Source organism: Hakea prostrata, chromosome 1, assembly GCF_041222555.1.
Source record: "Hakea prostrata isolate BN-2017 chromosome 1, UWA_Hpros_2, whole genome shotgun sequence".
Taxonomy (NCBI): Eukaryota; Viridiplantae; Streptophyta; class Magnoliopsida; order Proteales; family Proteaceae; genus Hakea; species Hakea prostrata.
Window position 1 is genome coordinate 24,230,361 of NC_142600.1, and position 27,085 is coordinate 24,257,445.

At 37.9% G+C, this 27,085-nt stretch overlaps 5 protein-coding genes across 5 annotated transcripts in view; 1 reads left to right on the forward strand and 4 right to left on the reverse strand.

The window, feature by feature from the left end:
• The first annotated feature begins 6,260 nt into the window (after positions 1 to 6,260).
• On the forward strand, positions 6,261 to 7,882 carry LOC149028407 (auxin-induced protein 22B-like). Its single transcript, XM_089136351.1, has 3 exons — positions 6,261 to 6,690; positions 6,805 to 7,007; positions 7,099 to 7,882. Exons 1-3 carry the CDS (start codon positions 6,458 to 6,460, stop codon positions 7,272 to 7,274), a joined length of 612 nt encoding a protein of 203 aa, XP_088992477.1. The 5' UTR covers positions 6,261 to 6,457; the 3' UTR covers positions 7,275 to 7,882.
• Positions 7,883 to 9,785: 1,903 nt separating this feature from the next.
• Positions 9,786 to 12,195, reverse strand: LOC149028408 (pentatricopeptide repeat-containing protein At1g08070, chloroplastic-like). Its single transcript, XM_089148400.1, has one exon. It carries the CDS (start codon positions 12,133 to 12,135, stop codon positions 10,138 to 10,140), a length of 1,998 nt encoding a protein of 665 aa, XP_089004526.1. The 5' UTR covers positions 12,136 to 12,195; the 3' UTR covers positions 9,786 to 10,137.
• Positions 12,196 to 13,276: 1,081 nt separating this feature from the next.
• Positions 13,277 to 15,779, reverse strand: LOC149028409 (Tetratricopeptide repeat (TPR)-like superfamily protein). The gene is made up of 2 exons (XM_089136360.1): positions 13,806 to 15,779; positions 13,277 to 13,631 (listed from the first exon to the last, which is right to left on the reverse strand). The coding sequence occupies exon 1, from the start codon at positions 15,769 to 15,771 to the stop codon at positions 13,807 to 13,809; it is 1,965 nt and encodes a 654-aa protein (XP_088992486.1). The 5' UTR covers positions 15,772 to 15,779; the 3' UTR covers positions 13,277 to 13,631; position 13,806.
• Positions 15,780 to 15,863: 84 nt separating this feature from the next.
• LOC149028410 (protein OSB1, mitochondrial-like) lies at positions 15,864 to 18,967 on the reverse strand. The gene is made up of 5 exons (XM_089136371.1): positions 18,527 to 18,967; positions 17,992 to 18,130; positions 17,812 to 17,896; positions 17,257 to 17,363; positions 15,864 to 16,357 (listed from the first exon to the last, which is right to left on the reverse strand). The coding sequence occupies exons 1-5, from the start codon at positions 18,883 to 18,885 to the stop codon at positions 16,172 to 16,174; spliced, it is 876 nt and encodes a 291-aa protein (XP_088992497.1). The 5' UTR covers positions 18,886 to 18,967; the 3' UTR covers positions 15,864 to 16,171.
• A 1,963-nt stretch (positions 18,968 to 20,930) lies between these two features.
• The window catches only part of LOC149028411 (ion channel POLLUX-like protein, putative (DUF1012)), a 104,853-nt gene continuing 98,698 nt past the window's right edge, over positions 20,931 to 27,085 (reverse strand). The window contains exons 23-24 of the mRNA XM_089136384.1: positions 22,192 to 22,302; positions 20,931 to 22,122 (exon numbers count right to left, since the gene is read on the reverse strand). Coding sequence (XP_088992510.1) covers positions 22,021 to 22,122; positions 22,192 to 22,302 — 213 coding nt within the window. The 3' untranslated portion in view covers positions 20,931 to 22,020. The remainder of the gene's footprint in view (positions 22,123 to 22,191; positions 22,303 to 27,085) is intronic.

Consider the following 27,085-nt stretch of genomic DNA (forward strand, 5'->3'; position numbering starts at 1 on the left):
TAACTAAACATTGCATATTAATTAAAGAAAAGAGAGTACCCGATCGTGAACGAGAAGAGAATATCTCAGGTGCATGTAGGTTCACTGTTACTGGTTCGTTTTGACTCGTCGTTTACGGTCAGCTTCGCTGTCTTCTTAGTTTTCCTTATCAATAACCTCAACTGTTCGATGAAATGTTAAAAGCTCGATTCCGTTTGTGTTCCTCGTCAAAGTAAAATGGTTGGATCAACCGGGATTCTCAAGTCAACGATGAATGGATGCATGCGTGCATGTATGCAGCATAAATGGATGAATGTGATAGTAGCATGCTTGACCAACAGGTAGCATGGGCAGATTCAGAGGGATAGAAAGGATAGAAATTATTATATATCTTCATAAGAATATGATGAGCATGGATGATGGTGACATGAAACAGGACATAGACATCGATCCCTTCCTTCCCCACCCGTGTGGATTGGACCCTCTATTAATCCACCATCTAACAATTTTTTTTCATTCAAGACACCATACGTGTACAGCGACAGGTTGCTCCCTTCCATCCTTAAAAGCTTCAATAATCCTTCAGAGAACGCCAAAATGATACTGATCAGGTAAAATATTAGTCTTACAATGTTGTCTCTTAACAAATATTTGAGTGGTCGATGTTTAAAAGAATCATCCAAAACACTTTCAGGGAGGTTACTTGGGTCAAATCAATTGTGACTTGAAGTTGTCATTATCAAGCTCAAGAGCATCCAATGCTGAGGCATTTAAGGACACAGATGAATTGTCTGGTTGCCCAACAAATAATTTCATATAAGATCTCATCAGTATTCGTTCAGGTGCACGAGAATTATCTTGTATGCCCCTAAGCCGACCTGCTGGAGTCCACAAAATACGGAAATTTTGTCCAGAGAAACTGGTTCACAAGTTGTAACTTCCCCTTATTGGTAGAATTAATTGAGCTCTTTATGAACTGGATTGAGAAGTAATGGTATCATCTCCTAAATGGTATCAAAGCCAAACAATAGAGTGAAGGAATAAGGTAAGAAATTAGGAGTTATTAAAGGAGATGATACTTGACACTTGACACCTAAATCGACCCACAATGTGGTCCAAATTATTAAAGGGTTGGAGTGGAGCGTTTGAAAAGATGTTCTTGAACATTAATGGTGGACCATTGTGTCTGTGGTCCTCTCCTTTGGCTGGTGATGAGTTGCTTCAGAAAAGAATGCTCACGGATTTAATTTGGGATTGATGTCCCATTCGCACATTATTGATTTGTTACTGGCCAAGTGAAGGATATATCCATGGTGCGTGCGTGTGCATTTGGTCAGGCTTTTCTAGAATCGACCATGAGACAACAATGCAGGAAAGAATGGCAATGAAAATACAGTAGGAAATTTTTATCACCCAAAAAAAAAAAAACAGCAAATTAACCCCAACATCAGCCTGAAAACCCTAGAAATCAAGTACAAACCAGCTGCTGGTTTCAATTTGGATTCCTCTAGCTAATTAAGTCTAACCATGTCCATGCCAGTTTGAACACTATTACAACTAACAATGTTCTTCCTAAGGCTAAGGCTATACTGTTTCTACTATCCATGCCAGAGCCTATCACTGAACTGAAACTCAATGGAAAAACACAACTCAGTACAGCTTGAACAAGTCTGTCTCTGCTTGGGTCAACTGATCATGTTCCAAATAGACCCGGCCACTTTGTGGATAAGCATCTGTGTTCTTGAAGAAAATGCTTTTTCATGTCTGCGTCTGCATCTTCTCTTGTCTCAATCCATGGCTCTTCACAGCTAGCTACAGAGTTAATGCTCAGGCCAGGTTCTGCTTTATCTATCAGGTACACGTTGCATGAATGACAGACACATCTGATGAGTGGCTTCCAGTGGATTAACCATTTAATATACATGGAAAATCTATCAAGAACCATGGATATTTTCCTGAGAATCTGTTCCTAGTAATGCATATATAGGTTCTAGACATTCCATACTGCTTAAAAAGTTTTTCATTCCGAAATGGAAAACATATCTTATAAGAAAAATCATGATTATTAAAATCTGCAAAAGGAATCTCAATCTGATTTTCAGATATTCACTCCTGATGTTAAAGATATATAATGAGATCTTTAGCCTCCAGAAAATATATTGTCAGAAGAATCTCCACATGAAAGAGGAGGTAGAGCCTGATTCCAAACTACTATATACAATTATCTCAACCTGATGAGAGATCTCAAAAGTAAGCTATAAAAAGAAATCTTTGGACAATATGAGAAAAGAATTCTTGTAAACACTATACTCTTCAAATCATCTTCTTTTTTTTTTTTGGTTTGCCAACCTCGGTTTTCAAGGCTTTGCCCTGACTAATCCGGTGTTCGATGCGGGTCGCACACCTGGTTGTAGTGGGTGAGTCTTCCAGCGAGAATTTTTTGCATCCACAAGGTTTCAATACCGGAACCTTGCTTAAGCGGATCAAGTTGCTTACCACTTGAACCAACCATGTACATGCCAAAGATGTTTGGCATCTTTTACAGATTAACAATGGGGGAGAATTCCTTCGGATTCTCCATTGAAAACTGAAGGTCCATTCTAAGGTTTTATTGTGTAAAATGTTGAATCAAGACTGCAGTTGCAACTAGGGATAATATTTCCATCGTTATCTTAAAATCTCTTACTTTTATATTAGAGAATAACAAATACCACTTAGAAATGTCTCCACAAGATATGCTTAAATATGTCTTTTCTTTTAGAGCAAATTACACCGGCAACTCAAAATGGAGGCCTTAAAGCACTAACACCCCACTTTATGTTTAAAAAACACGGAGACCCCAAAATTGAATTTTCATTGGATATATATATGTCCAAATTATCACTAAAAATAGTTAAATTATTATTTATTTTAAAAAATATCCTTAAAATAAACAGTGTTTGGAAGGTTTTCAATGATAAATTTGACAAATATATCCAATGAAAATCTAATTTTGGAGTCTATGTGCTTTTTAAACATAAAGAGGGGTGTCAGTGCTTTAAGGCCTCCATTTTGGGGTGCCAATGCAATTTGCTTTTTCTTTTAAAGATTGTTTGTTTGCCATGCAAACTAGCCTTTTAAAACAGACTTATTGACTATTTAGATGTCAATTAGAATTTTTTTTTTTTTCTTTCCTTTCAGAAAAATATCTCTAACGAAACGAATTTTATAACCTAGTAAGTGAGGATTTGTTTAGCACATGGGATTGTAAATCTTGCCTTCGCTGCATCAAGGGTCGAAGGACGATGTTTTTTCCTCATTGTTGCAACTAAAATATGCCATTTGAGATTATTATCCTTGCTTTGTTGTAGACAAGGTTTTTGATCTATAGCTTGCAATTGAAAATCACTATTAAGAGTAAGGTTTAAAGTATCGGTATCAAGTAGAGGTGTTAATGGATAATCGAAATCACTTTCGAATTTGCATCGTCATCCGTTTAGGGGCTTTCAAATCTATCCGATTACTAATATGATGTGGATATGATAATTTGTCCGATTAAGTTACTTATTTAGATTTATTTTTCTTATTTTATAAAGTTTTTACTTGTGATATGACTATTTTTCTAGATTTTCTACTAAAATAGCTACCAAAGTTGTTAAATTCTTAAATTTTAGCCCTCACAAATAACATGGTAAAGATTTAAACATGTAGTGGAAAACTTGTATCCAATCTCTATTTATGCCCATTTAGAAGAATCTACTTAAGAAAATAACTATCCGATTATCATCCAAATCCGACTGAATCCGTTCGAAAATCAGTAGAATATTATTCGAATCCGTCTGAATATAATAGGATGCTGATATGGTGTTACCATTATTTGACCTGAATCCGGTCCGTTTACATCCCTAGTATCAAGTCATATCAGTCAGGTAATTTTAAGAAACATATCATTTTGTATCAAGTATTATATTGTATTGGTCATTGCACTTTTTTGCAACCCAACATTTGTAAGTTAAAAAAGAAAAAGAAGAGAGAGGGGTATCAATATACACAATATGAATATGTATTGGCTAGTGCCATATCGTATCATGGATCACATCTTCTTGTAATGATGATATTTTTATGGGCAACCATAGTGAACTTCATTCAAAGGCCTCAAGAGAAAACTAGAAACAAATGAGTTATCTACAATGAAGCATGGTGGGACTACCACTATGAATTAGAAAACCTTTACCTAATACATGCAGATCAAGGCTAAGAGCTTTTGGTCTGAGAATATCATGGTAAGTTTTTTGCTATTGTACCTCCCAACAAATATATTTTCTGATTGTGAGTTTTGATTCAAATATACTATTGTTGCCCAAAAATGAATTTGATCTTAATTGTCATCTCTTTTTATATATATATATATATATATATATATATATATATATATATATATATATATATATATATATATATATATATATATATATATATATATATATATATATATATATATATATATATATATATATTTATAAAAGACAATATACCTTCTTTTTTATTTTTTGTTTCTTATGAAAAATGAAATGAAAAGAAAAAGATATTATGGATCTCTATCTCTTCAGGAATCCTTTTAACATAATAAATGCAGAGACGATGCATAAAAATTTGTAATCTAAAGGCCTAGGGTGCATGACAGGCATTATTCTTGTTTTGTCTTTCTCCACCAAAACTACTTATGCTTTTAGCTATACAATATTTATATGGTAGAAAAGAAGAAATGTTGGGTTGGAAACAAAACTAAGAAATAGAAAGAGTAGGTATACTTGCCAAAAGTCTCAACAGGAACCATTACACAACTAAAAGAAAAAGAGTAGTTAGGTTATCCACATTAAGAAAATGGCATCTTGGTCTAGGTTTTGGTATTTGTTTTATATTTAACCCTAGTTATAAGGAATTGAGTTCTATGTCTAAATTTTTTAATTATTTTTTTTCGACATAAACACCGTGGTACTCTCTCCACCATGAATTTCTAATTCAGGGGTCACAATCTACTCTATAAGACATCGCGAGTTGACATGTTTTTCTTTCTAAATACATAAAAGATATATATTTAATTCTCAATTCAAGGGAGTGGCAGTGTGAAACATGGAGCTAACCAAAATAAATCAAAATCGAATTTGCTTGGGACTTCATTTTAAAAATTGACATGAATATATTCAAGGAAAAATGACTTTGTTCAACTCTTAAATTTATCTAAGCCACCAAATGGTTTTCTTTTTCTTTAAGTGAAATGGACATGAGGATATTACCAAAGAAAGAAGCATACACATGAGGGACTTTGCTTCAATCCTACGCATTCACGGTCAAGCTAAACATTTTGTAAGATGAAAATCTCAATCAAGATTTCAATCTAGACCCTTGAAATTCAACGGTCAAGATTGAAATCTCGATCGAAATTTCGATTCCTATCAAAATCTCGCTTGATGTTCATGCGATTAATGTACATGAGCAAAGCAATTTCGATTCATAAGGATGCTTCAAGGTTGGTCTAATTCATAGCCATTGGAGTGAAAAGTGGAAACATCCTTTTACTTTCTCAAGGTTTCCCATAAACAAAACGGATCATGACAGCGTGGAGACTGTGGTACACACTCACCACACGCCAGCAGGTTCTACCAGTCCATATTCTCCACTCGGCTTAAGCCGCCGTGTAGGCCCTCTCAGAAACAGACGGAAATACCCTCGTGAACGTCATCTAATTGCGCCAGCATCTGACATTTACTGAAATACCCTTGAGCCGAACAGGTCAAAAGAAGACTCACATAGTCAACACTCAACATTGCTTATGGCATCCCTCCCACGCATGTCATGTGCTCCAACCATGATCCACTCCGCTGACATCCCCATTCACATGATAAATTGATAATAGCCTCGTAATCCAACGTTCCGGATTTCGCGGAAGGCTGACATTTTCTTCACATTCACATGGCATGCCCCAACCATCATCCTTCCTTCCGCTTACTTTTGCATGGACATGACATCCCCATTGGCATGGGTATTTATTGTTGATCCAACGGTCCTGATTTCGTCCGGATCAAATCGTATCGAGGCCATCCAATGAAAATAAGGTCATAAGTGTTGATTTGAGTCTTCCATATGGGCGGCTGAGCTTGTCCGGAGCTTGTCCCCTACCCACTGTGACAAACTTCTCAAAGGTGCTGCTCATGTGACCGACAGCTTAGCTGTCTCTGTCTCTGTCTCTGTCCCCATTTCATTCATTCATTCATTCATGCATTCCTGCATTGCCCACCCTTTCCCTTTCTCCTCTCTCTTCTTATCTCTTTCTCTCCCCTACCTTTTTCTATATCTGTTAACTTTGTTTCTTCCATTCTTCCTCACATCGAAACTCACTGGAAGACAACAACAACTGGAGAAAAAGAAGAAGAAGATTACCAAGTCTGATCTGAAATTCTTGCTTTCTGAAGCTTGATCGGAGAAAAGTAAGGAAGAAATGGAAAGCACGGTGACATACGAGAGCGATTTCAACTTCAAGGCAACGGAGCTGAGGCTAGGGTTACCGGGGACTGATGATTCTGAGAAAGATGAGCCCACGGCTGCTGCTGCTGCTGGACCTGCACTCAGGGTCAACAAGCGACCGTTGAATGAGTCGAACGATGAGTCCAAGAGCGCTTCCTGCGCTTCTGATGCCGGAAATGGTGATCGCCAAACTGCGCCGGCTTCCAAGTAAGTCTTTGAAACACCCTGGGTCTAGGATCTAAGATCTAACTTCTTCTCTGATCTGATTTTGTGTGTCTGAGGTCTTGAGTTCTGATTTTGGTGTCATTGATTGATTGACAGGGCTCAGGTAGTTGGGTGGCCGCCGATCCGATCTTACAGGAAGAACAGCTTCCAACAGAAGAAGACCGAGGCTGAAGCGGCTGGAATCTATGTTAAAGTGAGCATGGATGGAGCTCCTTATCTCAGAAAGATTGATCTCAATCTCTACAAAGGTTATCCTGAGCTCCTTAAGGCCTTGGAGGATATGTTCAAGTTCACCATAGGTAAGAATCGTTCGTTATTGATGTTCTGTTTGGTCTTGATGCTTTGTTATGAAGGTCGTGAGATTTATGGACTCTGGGTTTGGTTTTTCAGGTGAGTATTCGGAAAGGGAAGGATACAATGGTTCTGAATATGCACCCACTTACGAAGACAAAGATGGTGACTGGATGTTGGTTGGAGATGTTCCATGGGATATGTTTATCTCTTCTTGCAAAAGACTCAGAATCATGAAAGGATCAGAAGCGAAAGGCTTGGGTTCTTGTGCTTAAGCTCAGGGCTTTAGGCAATACGACCCACATGATATATATGGAGAAGAGAAGAGAAGACTGTACATCTCATATCAACTCATACAGATCTTTCTGCTTGGGTTCTCCAAGACTACTGGATCCAGTTGGATTATCTGAAGATACGGGTTTGATAGTTGCTAAAGGGGGAAAACGGGAAGAAAATGAAAATGAGAAGTTCATTGAAAGGGGAAAAAATTTACTTTGTTAGATTACATGTTTTTTATGTTTTTATTTATATTAATTTCACATGTTGACACCGTCCATGGCTTATTTGAGGCTTTTTTTTTCTTCTCTTGGTGATGTTCTTGTACTGTAAGCTGTAATAATCCCATCAAAAGCAGAACTGCATATAGAGATAGAGATGTTTGCTTCAATGCAACTGTATAAAGCAAAACACGACATTTATGTCTACCTAGTTTTGGCTATTGTATTTTATTCTAGAGGAAATTTGAAGAAAATAAAAGACAGTACATGTGGGTTATGCTTCATTTGATAATTGCCTGGTATTGTCACGCTTGAGGTTGGAAATCAGACTGCTTCATGTAGACTTGTTTGAACTCGTATATATGTAATATGAACTGATCTCTGGTTTTGATGCATTAGAAAGAGTAAGCATGGTTTTGATTATACAAGCTGGGATGGTTCAAGATGATTCCAGAAATGAAGCTGCAACCTGTGCAGCAAAATGATCTTCCACCTTGCCCCCAAAAAATAAAAAAAGCGCTTCCCCAGAAAATGAGAAAAGGGTAACTAGATCCATTCATTTCACTGCACAAAATTACTAGTGATTAAAGAGCAATCTTCTTTCTGTTACTTCAATGACTTGTTGAGGTCTGCAGCTTTTCTTTGGTTCATCAAGACCACATCAAACCACTGGTATGGAGCAATTTTTATTTATTTTGAGACATTTTAATTCCTTTTCACTTTCAGTCATTGCTGTCTTTGGATTGGAAAGGGAAAAGAGGGTAGCAAGGTTCTGTTTAATGGTAAAGAGGGTAGCTAATTCCTTCCTTTAGTGCAAATAAAAGTTGACCTGTTCTATGCATTCGTGTTATTACAATGTTACAGTGGCTCGGGAGATCCAATATCAAACCTGTCATTTCAGTGGATTTCTTCTGCTGGCCTTTTTGATGTCTGGGTCTGTAAAATTTGTAGAGTAACTTCAATGAAAATGTCTAAAAGATCAGCTTTGTCGACTGTCTACCTACTCGATCGAGTGTTGAAACTTGAAACTCATGCTTGTCAGCGAGATGGGGAAGATGTTTCAGGTGAAAGCTTCTGTGATTAAAAAAAAAATCTATGAGAGTTGTTTCAACCCTAGTCATTTTCTCAGAAAGAGACTGAAAGTTAATGAAGAAACGAGTTGTTTTAAGTTTTAACCCTTAAAAGTCATTCTCTCAGAAAGAGACGAGACTGAATGTTGAATGCCGTAACCGACAAGCTATAATAGTTGATGCATGCCGCGAGAGAGAGAGAGAGAGAGAGAGAGCCAGTCAAAGTTCAGAAATCACAGCCTGTCCGTCAACCTTTTAAGTTCTTTTGTTAAAGAAAAGCATCAGGCAGGAAAAGAACCAGGTTAGCAGCACCTGCTCTAAGAGTCTTAAAAGCAATCATAGACTCATAGTAACACATTTGTACCCAAAGAGTTTTCTACATGGAACAGTGGGGTGGGTTTGATTTGCAAAGGGGGTGGGGGGGAAACAGGTCCCCTGTAGTGGGGTGAGGGGGAAAAAGCCATCCACATGGTGATTGTTCAAACCGCAATTCTACTCCTTTAAACCATCAAATTTCATTAGGACAGCTTAATGCTTAATAAAGGATTCTGCTCTTGGTCTTAAGGGTGTGCTGGATATTAAGAGTCAATTCTGATAGCCAGAAGGGTCCATTATTCCAATTATCAAATTTTGCTTTTATTATTAACTATAAAAAGTGCAATTGCACCCAAAAAGTTGGAAATTATAATAAGGGAAAAAGATGGCCAAGTGTGAATTTAGGAGATTCAAAATGCAATTAGTTCTAAAGAAGTACAAAATAGTTAGATATTTGTGGCATAGCTAAGTGACTGAGGACCAAAGAAGACCAACACCCCCCCCCCCCAGAAGACAAGGTGAAACTGTTAAGAAATGAAAACGGTGAACCCAACCTGGTTCAATGTGGGTTGGGGTAGTGGTGCCCAACAGAGTAAACTACTACACTTAGGCAGCAATCAAACTACTGCGCTATCACTAAGAGAAGTGCTAATACTTTCTACTAAAAAGGACATGCTAACTCACATAGCAAGAAACACCGATCTAGGATCACCCTATATAATATAACTTGGCATTAGTGGCTCAATATGAGATAACTGAAGCGTTCAGCATCACGAAAGAATTGCAAGAGAGGTGTATGAACAGATTCCAAAACTCCTTTACTTAGGTTCTATGAAAGATGGTACAAGCTACAAATGAATATAGTTTAAATTTGGCAAAAGAAATGACATTCAGATGGCCAACATACAATATATAATGCTTTACAGCTTACAAAAAACAAACCAGCTAACTCTCCCTTGGTAGGTAATGAAATTTAGATTCCTTCAAACAAGCTTCATAATATAGCTTCAGAATTCCAGCCTCCTTTATCACCGATGACTAAGAATGACAGGGGAACAAAATCTTACCATCCATTACACTAGTTTTACTTTTGTAGTTTTGGAAAGAATGGTTAGAAGTGGTGGTCACATTTTTTTCATCCCCCATTGGCACTTCAGTGGAGGTGCTCCCACATGATGAAACCTGAACAGCCATCTAAATATTTGTATAATATTGAATCACAGAAACATCAATCTTCTCTCCCCGAGCATTTTTTTTCATCCCTCCATAATATCATAGAAGGGGATGGAAGAAGGTAATGGAGGTGTAGAAGATGATAGTATTGTGTTAGAATCAATTAAGTTACCTGACAATTTCATATCTTCAACAAGCAAATCCAAGATCAAGTAGATTCTATCTGAATCTTGATGTGATACATCTGCCATGACAAACTCATGAATTACTGACCCTAATTCAATCCAGCTCGAACCTCTGTTCTTCCTCACTCCATGTTCCCTTAACATTGCTCTCACTCTAGCAACATCCTCCCAAAGCTCAGCAGCCGCATAAATATTGGACAAAAGAACATAACTGCCAGAATTATCAGGTTCAATCTTGAATAATTGTTCTGCTGCAATTTCAGCCAGTTCAACATTGCATTGGATCCTACAAGCTGCAAGCAGAGCACCCCAGACACCAGAATTGGGTTTCATAGGCATACTTCTTATGAGGTTATAAGCCTCGTTAAGGCACCCTGCACGACCAAGAAGGTCAACCATACAAGCATAGTGCCTTTCTGAGGGTTCAATGCAGAAATCTTCAGTCATTAGTTTAAATAACTTCCTGCCTTCCTCAACAAGGCCTCCATGGTTACAAGCACTCAAAACCCCAAGAAAAGTTACTGCATCAGGTTTTATATTTTCCCCTTGCATCTCATCAAAGAGAAGGATTGCATCTTGACCTAATCCATGATTTGCAAATGCAGATATCATGGTACTGTAACAAAGCAAGTCCTTTTTAATAGCATTTGCAAACACTTGCAAGGCCTTTTCAATGCTTCCACATTTTGCATACATATCTATCAAGCCAGTAATCAATTGGACATTCGAAAAATGTGAGTGTCTCATGTACTTCTGAACAACAACTTCAGCCTTGTTCAGAGCTCCTAATTGTGAACATGCTGAAATTACTACCAAGATAAAAGTCTCATCTAGGTCACCGCCCTGCTCTTCATACTGCTCAAACAAGGCTAAGGCCAGATGAGGTTGTCCATTTCTAGCATAACCAGCAATTATGGTGGACCAAGAAACCATATTCTTCTCGGGCATCTTATCAAACAAATACCTTGCATTAGTAACATCCCCAGTTCTGAGATAACCATCAACCATCATGGTCCATGATGCCACATTTCTCTTTGGCATTCTATTGAAATAGTCCCAAGCAAGTTCCATTTTTTCTGCTTTACAGAGCCCTGAAATAATCAGGTTCCAAGATCCAATATCAGTACTAGGCATTGCTTCAAAGAGGTGAAGAGCAGCTGTGCTATTACCAGTATCCACAAAACCAGAAAGCATAACATTCCATACAGCCAAGTCTCGGGTGGGCATGCTATCAAAAATAGCCTGTGCCTCCACCATATCACCAACTTTCACCCAACCACATATCATAGTTGTCCATGAAACAACGCTTCTCCCAGGCATCATATCAAATAACTCGCGGGCAGTGTCCAACTGGGAGTTATTAACATATCCAGAGATCATGGAATTCCAAGAAACAATATCTTTATCTTGCATTTCTTCAAACACCTGTCTTGCAATATCTACTCGTCCACATCTTGAGAACAAATCCAGTACCGAATTCTGCGTAGTCAAATCAGAATCGAACCCAGATTTCAAGATGAGCCCCTTAACAGCCTCTCCTTCCAGTAATCTTGCTTGCCGAGCCAAAGCCTTGAGTACTGACGAAAGGGTGAAGTTCAAGGGTGGAACGGATTCTCTTCTCATCCGGCGGAACAAAACCAGGGCTTCTTCGTATCGATGATTGTCGACATGGCCATGAATCATAGCTGTCCATAAGAAAGAATTTGTTTGAGGAATGGCATCGAAGATTTTGCAGGCGTAGTCAAGGGCGCCAAAGCGTGAGTAGCTTCGGAGGATCTTGTTGAGGACAAGTTCAGACAAGGAGATGGAACCGTCAACCAAAAGGCGGGCGTGGACAGCTTTTAAGGATTTGAGGCTTCTGCAACGGCTGAGCAGATCTGACGGAGCCTGATTCATCTCATGGCCTTACCTCCCTCGCAGAGTCTTAGAAGACTCAATTTCCCGCCTTTCATGAGCTTCAAAGTTCACCCGGGTATTAACGGATCGGAATCGGATTGTACATTTGTACAGTGGTAATACGATATCCTTATTCTATTATAATTGGACAGATTCAAATAATATCGTATCGGATTTAGACGAATACAGTCGAATTCGAATGATGGCATTTGATCCTCAGTTTCACCCTTTCATGATATGATCTTAGTTAGTTGTAGATGGATAGTATCAGATATTGTATCAATCAGATAATTTTAAGAGACCATATAATTTTGTATCGGAACATTGTATCATACCGGTCAATATATTTTGATGCAATCCAACACATCTTTTAAAAACAAAATACCTATTGATATGTATCATACTATTTATATTCAATATGGATACATATTGACTAATATCACATTATATCGTGAGATATTTTAAATGTTCCTCGTGTCTAATATTTTCATGACTGTAATTTCATATAAATTGGCTGATGAATGTTTTTTCTTTTTTTGGTAAAAAACATTTCACTGAGAAAGAGGACAAGAAAAAACAACAGCTTTTACATAACAAAGGTCATGAAGCCACCAAGAGGCACCATGCCAAACTGTTCTACTTACCACAGAGGCCATATTTATATGTGTTTGGTTGTAAAACATTCTTAGATTCATATAAATTTGAAGCTAACCAAATAGTTAATTTTTTGAACCATTGAATCCATATATTTGATATCCCATTTCATTTGGACTGAAAAATAGAAAAGAAATCCCATTTCATTTTAAATACCTAGATTCAGATTCATGTAAAAACAGTCACTTCAAACACAGTATCAATTGGATATCATCAACACAAGCGTCGATATGACATCGGATTTAGTATTGAGAAGTAATGATGAAATCAGACAGATTTGCCCTAAATACATTCCTTGAAAAACAGACTGTTCAAACTTTAGTGCTCCTTGAACGTATCATGCAGTAGGTAATGACCTAATATCAATCTCAAGATACTTCAGAAACAGGATATGTAACTGGGTCTAACACCACATTCTTAAGTACCAAACACCATACATAGGTGGTTACAAAAAAAAAAAAAAAAAACACCATACATAGGTCATAAATCTATTCTCTCTCTCTCTCTCTCTCTCTCTCTCTCTCTCTCTCTCTTTCTCGACTCTTCAAAACAGGGTATGTAACTTTGTCCAACACCACATTCTCAAGTACTTAACACCATACACTCTCTAGAGGGTAGGATCTGGCATCTGCACATGGGACACTGCCCATCCCTAGAAAGGACAGAATGAACATCTACAATTAAATCAGATGAGCATAACCATTCAAATCTCAAAGCTTCCTTCCGCCTTCTGTACAATGTATATCCTTGCAAACCCAGAGCACAATGAAACAAATGGTTGATGGTTAAATGTCGTCCAATAATCTCCCAGGTACAATCCACTGAATACTGGCTTCTTTACCCTGCATGTACACTATGTTATGCTATATGTCCGTACGAGCTGTGTCCATAAATGTGATGCTGGTGCATAACAAGTGATTACATTTTCTGGAGCGTAAATATGGCTTACAAAAATGTATGTGAAACGTTTTAACATCCACAATGAGAGAAAAAGATGGTTTTCATGAAGTCCAAACCTCAGTTCAAATGTGGCTCCTCCTGCATGTATACTGATGAAATAGCAGGCTCTGACTCTGACTTCATCTCACGTTTTAAACAGATCAATATAGCATGGATCTCAGTCCAGCTCGGATGCTGCTTATCCTCAGCCACAAATCTGTGAAGAATTCCATTTACAACTAAACTACTGTGACCAGCTATTTTTTTGACCCCTCGGATTTCCATGATTTCTCTAATCTTGTCCGAAAACCTCCACCTCCCAGAAGCTGCATATATGTTGGACAAAAGAACATAACCTCCCTCTTTCTCTGGCTCTAATTTCAGCAGCTCTATCAAGGCATTCTCTGCCAGCTCTACATCCCCGTGAGCCTTACAAGCACTCAGCATTGCCCCCCAGATTGATCCACTTCGCTTAATTGGCATATTCTCAATCACACGTTTTGCATCTGTTACGTGCCCTGCTCTTCCTAACAGATCCACCAGACACCCATAATGCTCAACGCTGGGTTCAATATCGCACTTTTTCTTCATAATGTCAAAGATTTCAAGTCCTTGCTCTACCATCCCACAGTGACTACATGCAGCAAGGACAGCAACAAAAGTCACTTCATTTGGCTTAAACTCTTTCTGCATCTCCCAGAATAAATCCAAAGCTTCGCTTCCATGACCATGGAATGCAAACCCAGAGATCATGGCTGTCCACACTGTAACATCTTTTTCAGTGAGACTCTCAAAAAGAATGAGAGCCCTTTCAATGCTCCCACATTTACAGTACATGTCAATAAATGCTGAGCCCAAAAAAGCATCTAATTTCATCCCACTCCTAAGCACCCATCCATGTACCAATCTCCCTTGCTCCAGAGTTCCAGACTCTGCTGCAGCTCCAACCATGCTAACAATTGTTACTTTGTCAGGACAAACATTCTCAATGAGCATGCAGTTGAATACGTTCATAACAGAAGAACTATCACCTTTCTGTCTATATCCTTCAATTAGAGAATTCCAAGAAACAATGTCCCGGCTAGGCATTTGATCAAAGAAATTGGAGGAAAGTTCCATTTCTCCAATTTTAGCATAACCAGAAATTATGGTGTTCCATGAAATGATGTCCTTGTCTACCAATTCATCAAAAACTCTGTGAGCAATTGTCATCCCCCAGCATTTCACGTACATGTCAAGAAGAGCATTACCCAAAATCAAATTGCATGCAATAAATAATTGTTTTCTTTTAATCCATGCATGAATTGACTTACCCATGAGGATGCTTCCCACTTGTCCAGAGCACATGAGAAGAGCCACCAGGGTAAACTCATCTGGCTCAAAACTTAAACCAACCATTTCATGGAACAGCTGCAATGCTTCCAAGCTATGTCCCTTCTTAGCAAGTCCAAGAATCATGATATTATATGGAACAACATCTCCTATGCAGATCTGCCGAAACACCATATGTGCAAGACTCATTTGTCCATACTCCAAATACAATTTCATGATGGAGTTCTGAAAGTAACTGTAGGAGAAAAACCCTGTGATTATAGCATGGCTGTGAATCTGCTTGACCTCTGATAAGCATTTGGAAGCTTTGAGAAGATAAAGAAAAGTGTGTTTATCTGGATAAATGTATGAGTGGAGCATGGAGTTGTAGAGTGAAAATGACTGACTTGATAAGGAGGACACAGCAGATATCATTGTATTGTAAATGTAGAGATTGGGCTGGGTATAATGATTAAAGAGGAGGATGGCCATGTCTAAATTCTCTGGGTATGAGATGGCTGAAAAATATATGAGCCTGCTCATGGGAAATGTAATAGTTGTTAGATGAATCCTCATCATCTGTGCCAGGATTTGTTTGAAGTGATTCCTTGTTCTGCACTTTTCAAGCAAGACAAGGACTGGATGGCTTAGACTAAGCGACTCAGTGGGATCCCAGCAGGTTCTGTGGGGAGTTAAAGTGAAGGTACTGAAATGACGGAAACAACGATACATGGATAAGCCCTAAGGAGATGCTCAATGGAGATTGAAATAGTGTCAGAACATTCAGGAACAATCAAATAACCAAATTCAAAGTTAAGCATGTGAGAAGCTTATCCAAAAAAACAAATCGTCCCATATTCATGGAGGGAAAATTACCAGAATGCTCAGAAAGTTTCCATAAGACAAAATGAACAAGAAACATATATCAGGCTCACAAGTAATACAGGCTCACAAGTCTTGGGGGCAGCAAGTAATACAGGCTCAAAAGCCCCAGACATACTAGAAAATTATCAGACTATACCTCAAAAGACTTGGTAAGAAATTATCCAAAATCAGCTCTAAAGAAAACATCAGAAAGATAAAAGGAGAATTTGGAATGTAAAGACAAAGATATCCAGCTCCTAGCCAGTAGCTAAAAGGGTGTGAAATCGCCAGCCACAAATGCAGCAGGTGTATTTGCTTCATATGCTTGAAAAGCCTCCATTCTAGAGTCCAGAATTGCCAGTTGAGACTTCACCCAAGGTGGATTATACTTGGCTTCAATCCATAAAGCTTCTCCAGTATGTTTGTGCTTGAAATCTGGATATTTTGGGTTCCTCTGTGAATTGCAGGAAATTCTTTATCAAAACCCAATCACATAAACAAACTTTATGGTCAAATAAAACTTGCTCCCAATCAATAAGCAATTTTTTTCCTGGCTGGAAAAAAAAAACAAAACAAAACAGTACTATTTTGCTGCATTACCCAGCACATTGAATATGTCTATTAGAATTTAGAGGCCGGCAATTGCATCTTCCCAAATATGCCCTAATATGCTGACTGGGGATAAGCCTGCATTAATCATCACTATGGTTCAAAAGGTACATGGAAATATATCCAAATTAGGTGGATAGCCAGTTTAATACTTTCTGGGAAATTGCACTGTGGATGAAATATTAGGAATTGCAAGTAAAAGGTACCAACCCAGGGAGTGCTTGTAAATTGCTTAATATATATTTATTATTTTAATCACCACTGATAAACTTTGTGTGAAAACTACTACACATCCTTTTGGGCTGTGTTATCTTGTGCTTAGACCCTGATACAGCAATGGATTGGCTCCTTAAAGGCATTTTGTGCCTAATAATGGACTGCTAGACAGGAACGGTTCCTAACTTTTAAGTGTCAAGTAAATTGCTTCATATATTTGTATTTATCTTTTCCGGAAAAATAATATCATTCTTGACAAAGGAAGAGCTTATTTACTACTGATATTACCTAAGCAATCAATAAACATCATTCCCAGTGTAATTTTGATTCCAGACCACTAGGTCAGATATTTTGGTTCATTTGGAGCTTGTCCAGTAAGAATGGCAGAACCCTGAGACTGGACATTCTTTGCCTCATTCCACTTAAATTAACACATATGCTGTTAATGAAGACTCAATGCTAGGTTGGCACATCAATGGAAAAGGAATTTATGGTTCTTCACAAGCTTAGACGAAATTCATACACTACCTTGTTCTTCCTATTATCCCACCAGTCCACTGGATTAGCAAAAAAGGCTTGCCAAAGTTCTTGTGTGGAACTTGCATCATTACGAACGTAATTTCCAAGTTTTTCATCTGCAATAACCATTGAAGGAAGGGGGCAGGCGAGCCCAGATTTAACAGAAGATAAAAATAAATGAATGTATAAAGGGTAGTTATTGATCTAAGAATGGAAGGTGATGTCTCTGAAAACACAAAATAAATATGAGCCATCCAGTTTAACATCCTTGTTTTAGTCTAAATTGACTGTTCCCACTCAGATCCGGGAGATGCCCGTGGTTGTCAAGATGTCACATAGGCATCCAGCCACCTTGGTCGCCTTTTTGGTGTCCCCCTTGATTTTTAGCCCAATGCCTTGATTCATATAGGCACTATAACACCTGCGGTAATGTCTAGAGCAATGGTACACATGCAAGTATATATACGGGATGTGTGCCAGTACAAAAGGGGTACTTATTTGCACTAGACACTGATATTCATGAAGTTTATATAGAACAAATCTTCTCTAAATGATAATACATACCTGTTCTTGTAGAATATGCATCACCCTCAAATGAGGGACCTTGTGAGAGGTTATTTTCGACAAAATTCAGTTGTTGAACAACTACCTGCAGGAGATACTCAGAATATAAGGATTCGTTTAAGACTAAACAAGTACGGCCAGTGGCAAATATATTGTTTTGAGTCCACAGTTTGACGAGACCTTATAGTATGTCTGCCGCTTTCCATCATCTACTTCAACGGTATCAGAGATCAACCGCCCAGAAACATAAATACGCTGCCCTTTCTCTACATGCTGGAAAGCAACAAGCGCCAATTCATCCCAGAATGTCAAATTGACCCTGAGAAACATTGTCCAGTGCTTTAGAAAACGCTCAAAATCCTCAACACAATACCAAAAACCGAAGCAAACATAAAATTTAGATCAGCGGTAAGGAAAACTGACAAACAAATTACAGAGCTCATCCAGGTGAGTAGTTTACATCCCATTCTTGCCTAAGCTAAATTAAAAGGGACGGTAAGCAAACAAATACGAAGTACATAACCAAGTCATCAAGTAGGCTAACAAAGCGTCCGACTTAGACTTCCATTCTCAATTCCAATTCCAAATGGGCATGTGGAAACCTCCGTCAAAATGCTTCTACGGAGGCAACTTTAACTACGGTACCTCTGATACTAACCCGCATATGAGCTATAAAAAGAACATTATATAAAAAAAACATCAAGGAGATCATTACCAGGAAGTATCAGTGGCGGATTTCTTGACGCCGATGCGAGTCCAGGCTAGAACTTTGCCAGAACTGAAATGGCGGATTTCAACTGGAGCCCCAACGATGCCAATAAGTTGAACGGAGTTGCACAGCTCTTTCTTCCATGGGATTTCGGTGGGTCTAGGGTACACTACACTGTTGTGGTTGACGTCGTTGTGGTCGAGTGAGCATCTGAAACTGAGAGAGCTATTCCTTGTTCGGCGAGAAGTGAATGAGAAAGAGTTTCGAGAAGGTGAAGCTTTAATGGTGGAAGGCAAGGTAGGGCGCTGGGTAGCAAAGAGGCAGCTTCTTCCTCTGACCACCAAAGCTTGATTTGATATTTCCATCTTATATGCTCTGTCCACTCTCTCTTCGTTATCCTTCAGGGCTCTCTGGGCTTCCAGGTAGGTAATAGTGGCACCTCGTCCCCTTCCCCTCCTATGGTATCGTACCATTTGTGTTTGGAAAAGATCGGCGATACATAAAATCGGTGAAGCAGGTGGGAATTGAATCGTTGGAATCGGAATCTTCACCTCCCCCCTTCCAAGTTCCAAGCAAGGTTCGAAATTTCAGCCCATGTTGCCGTGTCGGTGGCTGAATAAAAAATCGGCCCCCAATTACAAGGGGTATTTGGGATTATTTTGGCCTAGCTCTCAAGCCTAAGTTGAGGTCAATAAACACATTGGAAGTGTTATTTTGACCTGAAACATCACCTAAATTAATATTCCTGATTGATGTATGCTCGACTGTATACAGGCAAAATTAGAAGTCTGAAAAATTCATATAAACCAATGTAAACACGCAAAAATAACACAAGTTTACAACTAGTGAAAAGAAATACTAAAGTATACAATTCATTCTACAAGTAGTACATAGTGATATCCGACAATAACGAATCAAGATGTACTCGTAGAAATTGAAAATCACACTAAAATAGGGTAAAAAATGCAAGAAATAGAGAAATGCTCCGAGTTTGAAGACGAGGGAGAAAATATGTAAAATTCAAACAAAAATTCAGTCCAAAATTTGACCAACACTTCTATTTTATCACCTATTCAGTCGATATAGACAACAGTTGATTTTTTGACCGTTGGACAATATATCGCCGATTATCAACTATATATTGTAGATTTAATGCATTTTTTTGTTTTGTTTTATTTGGGGGGGATTGTGTCACTACCTAGTGACATGGTGCTATATCGCCGACATTTTGAACCTTGCTTCCAAGCCGATTCTTTCTCTATTTTTGGTACAAACCAGTTAGTAAAGTTTATATTAAAGCCTTTGTTTCTTTTTTTACATGTCATGGAATATGGACTCTACGTAATGAAGTTATATTTGGTAAAGTAGACCCTCATAATAGAGTCATGGATTTTGTCAACAAATTTGGAACGGGGAAACCTTCCCTAAGTCAATTACCAAGTTTTAAACATTGTATTAGGGGTGTAAACGAATCGGATTCAGATCGAATAGTGGTAATACCATATCTGCATCCATTATATTCGGTCGGATTTGGATCATATTCTATCAATTATCGAACGGATTTTATCGGATTCGGATGATACTCGGATAATTATTTTCTTAATTAGATTCTTCTATATTGGTATGAATACAAGTTTTTGACTATCTGTTCACATCTTTATCATTTTATTCGTGGGGACTAAGTTTGAAATTTAAGAATTTAACAACTTTGGTAGCTATCTTAGTAGAAAATCTAAAAAAATAGTCACATATTTCAAGTAAAAAGGTTATAAAAATGAGAAAATAAATAAATCCAAGTAACTTAATTAGATAATTCTATTGGACGGATAATAGGCGGTAGAAAATGAGTATATCATATTCACATCCTATTAGTAATCGAACGGATTAAGATACCTCTAAATGGATGCGAATTCGGAGGCGGATTTCAGTTATCCATTTACACCCCTACGCTGCATAGAGATTTAGGGAATATAGACTTTCGGAATAATTTCATCTTAATGTGTTCAGGGTTCGTCCATGAAAGTAATCACTAGGCAACATGTTGTTGGGGGTATGGCTCATGCATACCACAAAAAGGAGCGGCAAAATTAGCGTTATTCATATAGATTCAAAACCAATGCCGATGTTGAAAGGAATCATAGAAGGACTTAAGGCGTGCCGCCCATACAAACACCAAGATAACATCAATATAGTGCAACTGTTTAGAGTTTAAAGACTATGTCCTTAAACCAAGGAAAGTGTGGCTTCAAGACATGACAGAGGACCTCCTCCTACTTAGGCAACTGCTCATGGGAGCTCAATATCTTCCATACCTTTCAAGCAAAATCAATGATTGGACGGCCAATGTGGCATAAAATGCTCATAACTTGGTATCAGATCAGGATGGAGGGATGTCACTCTAGATGATATCTGTACCTGTTATATGACTTAGTGTTGTATATTTTTCAACCAAAAAAAAAATGTGGAAGATTTTTATTAGCAGCCTTTAGTGCTTTTTCCTGCCAAGAAAAAGAAAAAATGGAATGTAGGGCCATTATGTTTTTGCTTTTAGTACCTTTCATCCTCTTCTATGAGAGCTGTATTGCCTTTGATCCTTTTATTCCTTTGTGATCCTTCTCCACTGAAGTACCAAAAGAAGGTTCTTCTTTATTTGTTCCTGATACTTCTTTGGTTTACTTAATATATTTTGCAAATATTATTCAATCATTTCACTACTATTCATGACTACTAACCATTGTTGAAATTTCAACAAAGGCGAAGGAAGGTCCGTAGAGTGGTAAAGACTCATAGTTCTTAAAAAATTCTCCTGCCAAAAAAAACAAAAAACAAAAAGAACAAAGCAGAATGGTGAAACCATTGATATTCTTGTGTCTTTCCCTCTTTTCTTTTTCAAATTAGACATCAACTTCACCACACCTTATGCTCAACACAATGAAAATTCTCAAAATAACAAAACTGCAGGTGGTTGCATCTTTTCCTAATGAGTTGTTTAGAACAGCCAAAATATTTATCATATAACCGAATTCTGTCAGATAGGTAATATGATCAACAGTAAATCGTTAATGGGTAAAGAGATAAAGACCAAATCTGATCCCCAGTATGGCTACATCCCCACAAGCTTTTATCAGCAAAGGACACTGGCATATTCATCATAGAATATGATTACTTTGGTTGGAAGATATTCCCTGTTCATTTCATGAAATATTTCACAGTTCCAGGCGACTCATAATGTATGTTATGAAACAACTTATTTATTGACCATAATGTATGTTATGAAACAACTTATCTATTGACCAAATTTTTTTTTATTTTTTTTAAATGTAGCTGATCAGTTGACATCTCTGTTTTACTTTTAATCCTGCAGGAACCCTCCTTTTCAATCTAGTACTGTTACGTGTTCCCAAGAACACATCACCATACTGTGAAAATGAGAACTGGAACAAGGCTATTGAAAGTATGAAAAAGGAAAGTGAACAATAATGAATAAAATGTAGGTACACCTAAACAATTATGGGTTGCTCCCCCTCTAGTTCTGAGATTACAATTAGTGAGTCTGTCATTCCAAGAGAAAGAGGCTCTGATTTGTGATCTGGATTTATGACCTGCCATAAACAATGAATGGATGAGAAAAGACGTCATTTAGAAATGAATTGAACGTAAAGAAAGTATACCTTCTTATTGTTTTTGACATAGCCAATTGCAACTTCTCGCCGCAAATTCGCTCTTTCTGATAGCTCAGAAAATGATGGATTCTCCCCTTCTCTCATGTAAAGGTCAATATCCTGATCCAAAGAAACACACAAGGTTGTCTGGTTAGACGATAATGATAATGATAAATAATAATAGTTATTTGTTGGGTGGATGATGCACATATCATCTCATTCATTTCATATTGTAAAGACATGGGGTTTCTGCTAGTTAAACTAGTCGAATGGTCCTTTGGTCATACACATAAATTGCATCTTCCCCATCACAAGCACCAAAAGCACAAGAACATGCTTTCCCTCCCCCCCCCCCCCCCAAAAAAAAAAAAAAAAAAACCCCACAAATAACTATATACTGGAATCAGATCATCTTAGCTCTTTTTTCCCGTATGTACATTTCTGTGACTTGGGTTTGGGGAAAAAAAAAAAAAGAAGGTTTTAAGGGTATTTTGGGTATGGTTGTAACTGTGTTGTCTTAAGAATATACTTGTAATTGGCTCTGTTCCTCTTCTAGTATAAATAGAATTAGTATACATAGAATATGGCAGTGGAGTATCCATTCTTTGAGGATGGCCTGCCTAAATCTCTCAAACCAGGCTTCCGGAGATTGTTTGAACTCATATAGTGGTTCTTTAAGAAGACACTTCCCCTTCAACAGAGGGAGACTTGAATCCTAGAGAAGGTAGCATGTAGACCTCCTCTTTTAAGTTGGAGAAAAGCATTCTAGAAGTCAAGTGGGTATAGGGGCCAATCTCTTTTGGGTGCTATACAAAGAAAACTGATTGAGTTATGCTTGGCGAAAAGGTCTCATGGTAGTTAATCCCATGGAATTAAGTATAGCCTTTGTCAACTAACTAGGCTTTGCATCGTTCCAGTCTACCATCTAATTTGTACTTGATCATGTAGACCAATCTTCTTCTTCTTCCCTTTTTTTTAGAACTCTGATTGGCAATACTTTTAGGGGGGGGGGGTTATTTGATTACTGATTAATACATGATTCAGCCAGCCGATGGAGACGCAAATAGGGATTTCATTTTCTATTCATAAGGACCACTTGATCCAAAGTTGGAGATTTTCTCATATAGCCTGATTCTCCTCATTGGATCCATCTACAGTGTCGACGGCTACTCTTTTTTTTTTTGACGTGCAAGTCTCCTCAAGTCCTTTTCTTATAAATGAATCTGACCTTCTGGGGCCCTGGTTTTTCCTATTGAGGAACCCTATTTTTCCTCTTTACTTCACTGGTTTGATATAAGTCAGGTTAAGCTATTTCTGCCCCTGTTTTCCTCTACTACACACTGCTAATATTCTACCTCTTCAGCTAAGAGACACACTGCAAGTCCTTTTCTTATATATATATAAATATATACACACACATATACTCCAGCTCGAGGGTGAGTATTAGCCAATCTTATTGTGAGGGGGCATGATCTTGTGTACCAACGGAGGTGCACATGGGTCATGCACATGCTCAGCCCTCGCTTATTTAGTTTCTTTTTAATTTTAGTTTGCTTCCTTTCCTTCATTTTGCTTGAATGTCAAGCAAGTCTATTTAGGATAGTAATATTTAAATATCTTGTAACCAGACCTGAATATCTGACTTATTTGGAAAGTTTTTGAGTAGTTCCTATTTTTTGCTAATATATTTACTTTTCTTCTTAAAGTAACTCAGTTTAGGAAAGAGTTCCTAGAATGAGATTGGATCTTTGACTTTAAATAAAGCATGTTTAGGGAGGAGAGGATCATTCAAACTCTCTCTCTGCTTCTCCTGATTCTCTTCTACTTCTCCACTCTTCTTTTCATCATCTATACTACTCTTGACTTTCTAAACTACAGGTTCTGTTATAGTTATCATTGCTGTTTATATTGATGACATTATTCTTTCAGGAAATGATGTTGATGCCATTAAGTTGGTCAAAGCACAATTATAAGAACAATATTAGGCAATAGACTTGGGCATTTACAATAATTTCTTGGAATTGAGGTCATCCTTAGTAATAAAGGACTCAGATTGTGACAGAGAAAATACTTCATGGACCTTTTGCCTGAAATTGGAATCCTTGCTTGCAAATGTGGTGACATTCCTATGAGACCCTTGGTAGAAATTTGAACTGGATGACGGAGAATTATTTGATGTTTATTGCTACAAAAGTCTGGCTGGAAAACTAATTATTTTATAGTTACACGGCTTGATCTCTTATTCAGTGGGCTTCTGAGTCACTTTATGCAATCTCCGAAGCAATTTAATTGAAATATGACAATGAGAGTGCTTCGGTATCTTAAGAGTATTCCTAGTAAAGGGCTTATTTATCGTCACAACCATAGTATGGATTTGGTTGCTTTTTTCTCATGCAGTTTGGGTAGGCTTTACAGTTGAATGTCGATCTACCGTTGCCCAATCTAGCGTTGAAGTCAAGTACAGACCATGGCCCACACAGCTCTAGAATTGATGTGACATCTTTCCTAGTGGAGGAGATGTGGTTTCCAGCTTCCTCTACCATGAAGATTTTTGAGATAATAAGGCTGCCGCTAATGTTGCCAGCAGTCCTATTTTTCATGAGAGAACTAAGCATATAGAGGGGAACTGCCATTTTGTTCATGCTGCTGTTAAGAAGAAAATTACTGAGACACCCTTTTACGTCTTTGGCTGATCAGTTGGCTGATGTAATTTTTTAGAAACCTGCGAGTCGAATATGAGAAATTCTAAGTTTTAATTACTAGAATAACAAGCACCAACACAGAGAGATAACACTGGTTATAATGGTGCCACTCACCCCCTACAGCATGGCTGCTGCCCTCAGCCAAAGGCTGCCCAGACCTTGCACAAGATAACCGATAACCTTCCCTCACATCTTTCTCCCTTTTATAACCCACCAACTATGACAACTGCACTTCTCTCTCCTCCACTCCTAGGGTCCTAACATTTTTATGAAAGTCTTGTTTGGTCCTTGTTATCAATCTATCTATTCCAAGCTGGGCATGAGAGATCTATAAGTGCTAAGTTGAGGGGGAGTATTGAGATTTGAAATAACTGTACGCAATAGATGGCTTACTATTTTTGGGTTTATGGTTTAGTTACTATTTCTAGGGTTGAGGATCTGGATTGATATCTAATTCTGATTGTGCTGGAGAACTTTCTAAAATATATATTTTTTAGCTTTCTATTTAGTGGACAGAATATTTTGCCCAATCCACCTGTAATATATTGTTATTGCAGCCTATAAATAAAGGTTACAATGTATCACCATTCCTTTGATCACAGGCAAACATCATCCCACTTACAGGAAAAACAAACCACAAAGGCAGAAAAACTGAAACTAGTAATACTAGGGCAGAAGAGAAAAACAGAAGAAAACTTTAAGTTGTTACCAAATCATCTCCATTTTGTAGGCAAGGGCTTTGGGCATTCAAAGGGCACTCCTAGGCAATTTGGAAGAGCATATACCACCATTATTTGAAGGCCTGACCAGAGGGAGAAAAGAAGAAGAAGATGTTGCTGGTGGTAAACAGAGCTTTTGGGCAGTTTTACCATGGATGCTCCAAGGCTTCTACATTGCAATGACTCTTCTATTTGCATTTTAGAGGTAATATACCTCAGAGAAAACTGCTATGTATGTATTTTACATAGTACAGCCTCTGCTGTAACCCTCTTCTTCTCTAGGGCTACAAAGAATGCTGAGGAAGAAGAGGAGCTTGGTTGACACTCAAACTGAGCTCTGGTACCAAGTTACAAGTTCTCAGGATCAGTAAAGTATCAAGAACAAGGGCTGAGAAGATACCAAGAAGGATGATGCAGATAGAGATGGCAGAAGGAGAAGAGAAGGGACGAGGAGAGACAGAATGGTACAAATCAATTCATTACTTGGAATATAAGTGATAGAAGAGTACAAATCAGTTAATTACTTGAAATATAAGGGAAACTATGACTACCTCCTGAGGGAGGCAGAAGAGAAGAAAATAGAAAATAGAAATTACAACTTCAACTGTTAAAGACTGAGATTAGATTCTAGTAACCCTATCACATAACCTCAAACAGAAGCATGTGGAGATAGACCACTACTTCATCGAGGAGTTATATGTATCTTGTTTGTTCAGTCTGGTGATCAGTTGGCTGATGTTTTTGCGAATTGCTTTAGCAGTAAAGTTTTACACCCCATTTTCTGCAATGTGGGCATTTCTGAACTCTATAAATCAACTTGAGAAGAGAAGAGGGGGGAGTGGGTTTGATTTGGGTTTAAGGGCATTTCAGGTATACTTGTAAGTTGTAACTATGTGTTACCTTTAGGGCAATACTTTTAAGTTTATGATATTTTATCTTTTTCCCTTCTATTATAAATAGAACACAGTTGTGCTCTCTTGAGAGTTGAGACACAATCATTATTCACCGTCATTTTCATCATTTTTCCCAAATTTTTTATGGCTGGTCTATACTAGTGATCCAAGTTTATTCAATTAGTGTTATATATTACACAAAGAATCCTTCAACTCCAATCCCCACCCACCAGACCGTGGTTTTGCATGGGAAGGTGACCAAAAGGTCAGACAAGTGAGGGATCAGGATTTAAATCCTAGTCAGTACATAACCTAAGCATTCAGCAGGGTAGGATCTTCTTGGAGACTGCACTGTCAGATTATACGTCATATCTAGCCTTAGGACATATCGAGCATATTTCCTGGGTGAATATATCTAACATATTAATGAGAGATATATGGGGGTTTCTTCTCCATTACTGAGAAAGGTGACAGGAGATCGAAATGTTCCCCTCTTACAATGTGAAATCAAAATTTCAAAAGCAAGAGATGTGCTATTCAGGATTCCATTGACTTGTTTATAACCTCTCTGAACAACATTCATGTTCTG

Bases quoted from the DNA above. Each gene is read 5' to 3' on its own strand.
- LOC149028407 (XM_089136351.1), top strand. From the start codon at position 6,458: ATGGAAAGCACGGTGACATACGAGAGCGATTTCAACTTCAAGGCAACG. The intron at 6,691-6,804 runs GTAAGTCTTTGA...ATTGATTGACAG, and splicing joins CAAACTGCGCCGGCTTCCAA to GGCTCAGGTAGTTGGGTGGC. The intron at 7,008-7,098 runs GTAAGAATCGTT...TTGGTTTTTCAG, and splicing joins TATGTTCAAGTTCACCATAG to GTGAGTATTCGGAAAGGGAA.
- LOC149028408 (XM_089148400.1), bottom strand. From the start codon at position 12,135: ATGAATCAGGCTCCGTCAGATCTGCTCAGCCGTTGCAGAAGCCTCAAA.
- LOC149028409 (XM_089136360.1), bottom strand. From the start codon at position 15,771: ATGTATCGTTGTTTCCGTCATTTCAGTACCTTCACTTTAACTCCCCAC.
- LOC149028410 (XM_089136371.1), bottom strand. From the start codon at position 18,885: ATGGAAATATCAAATCAAGCTTTGGTGGTCAGAGGAAGAAGCTGCCTC. The intron at 18,131-18,526 runs GTAATGATCTCC...AATGTTTCTCAG, and splicing joins TCCGCCACTGATACTTCCTG to GGTCAATTTGACATTCTGGG. The intron at 17,897-17,991 runs GTCTCGTCAAAC...TATCTCCTGCAG, and splicing joins AGCGGCAGACATACTATAAG to GTAGTTGTTCAACAACTGAA.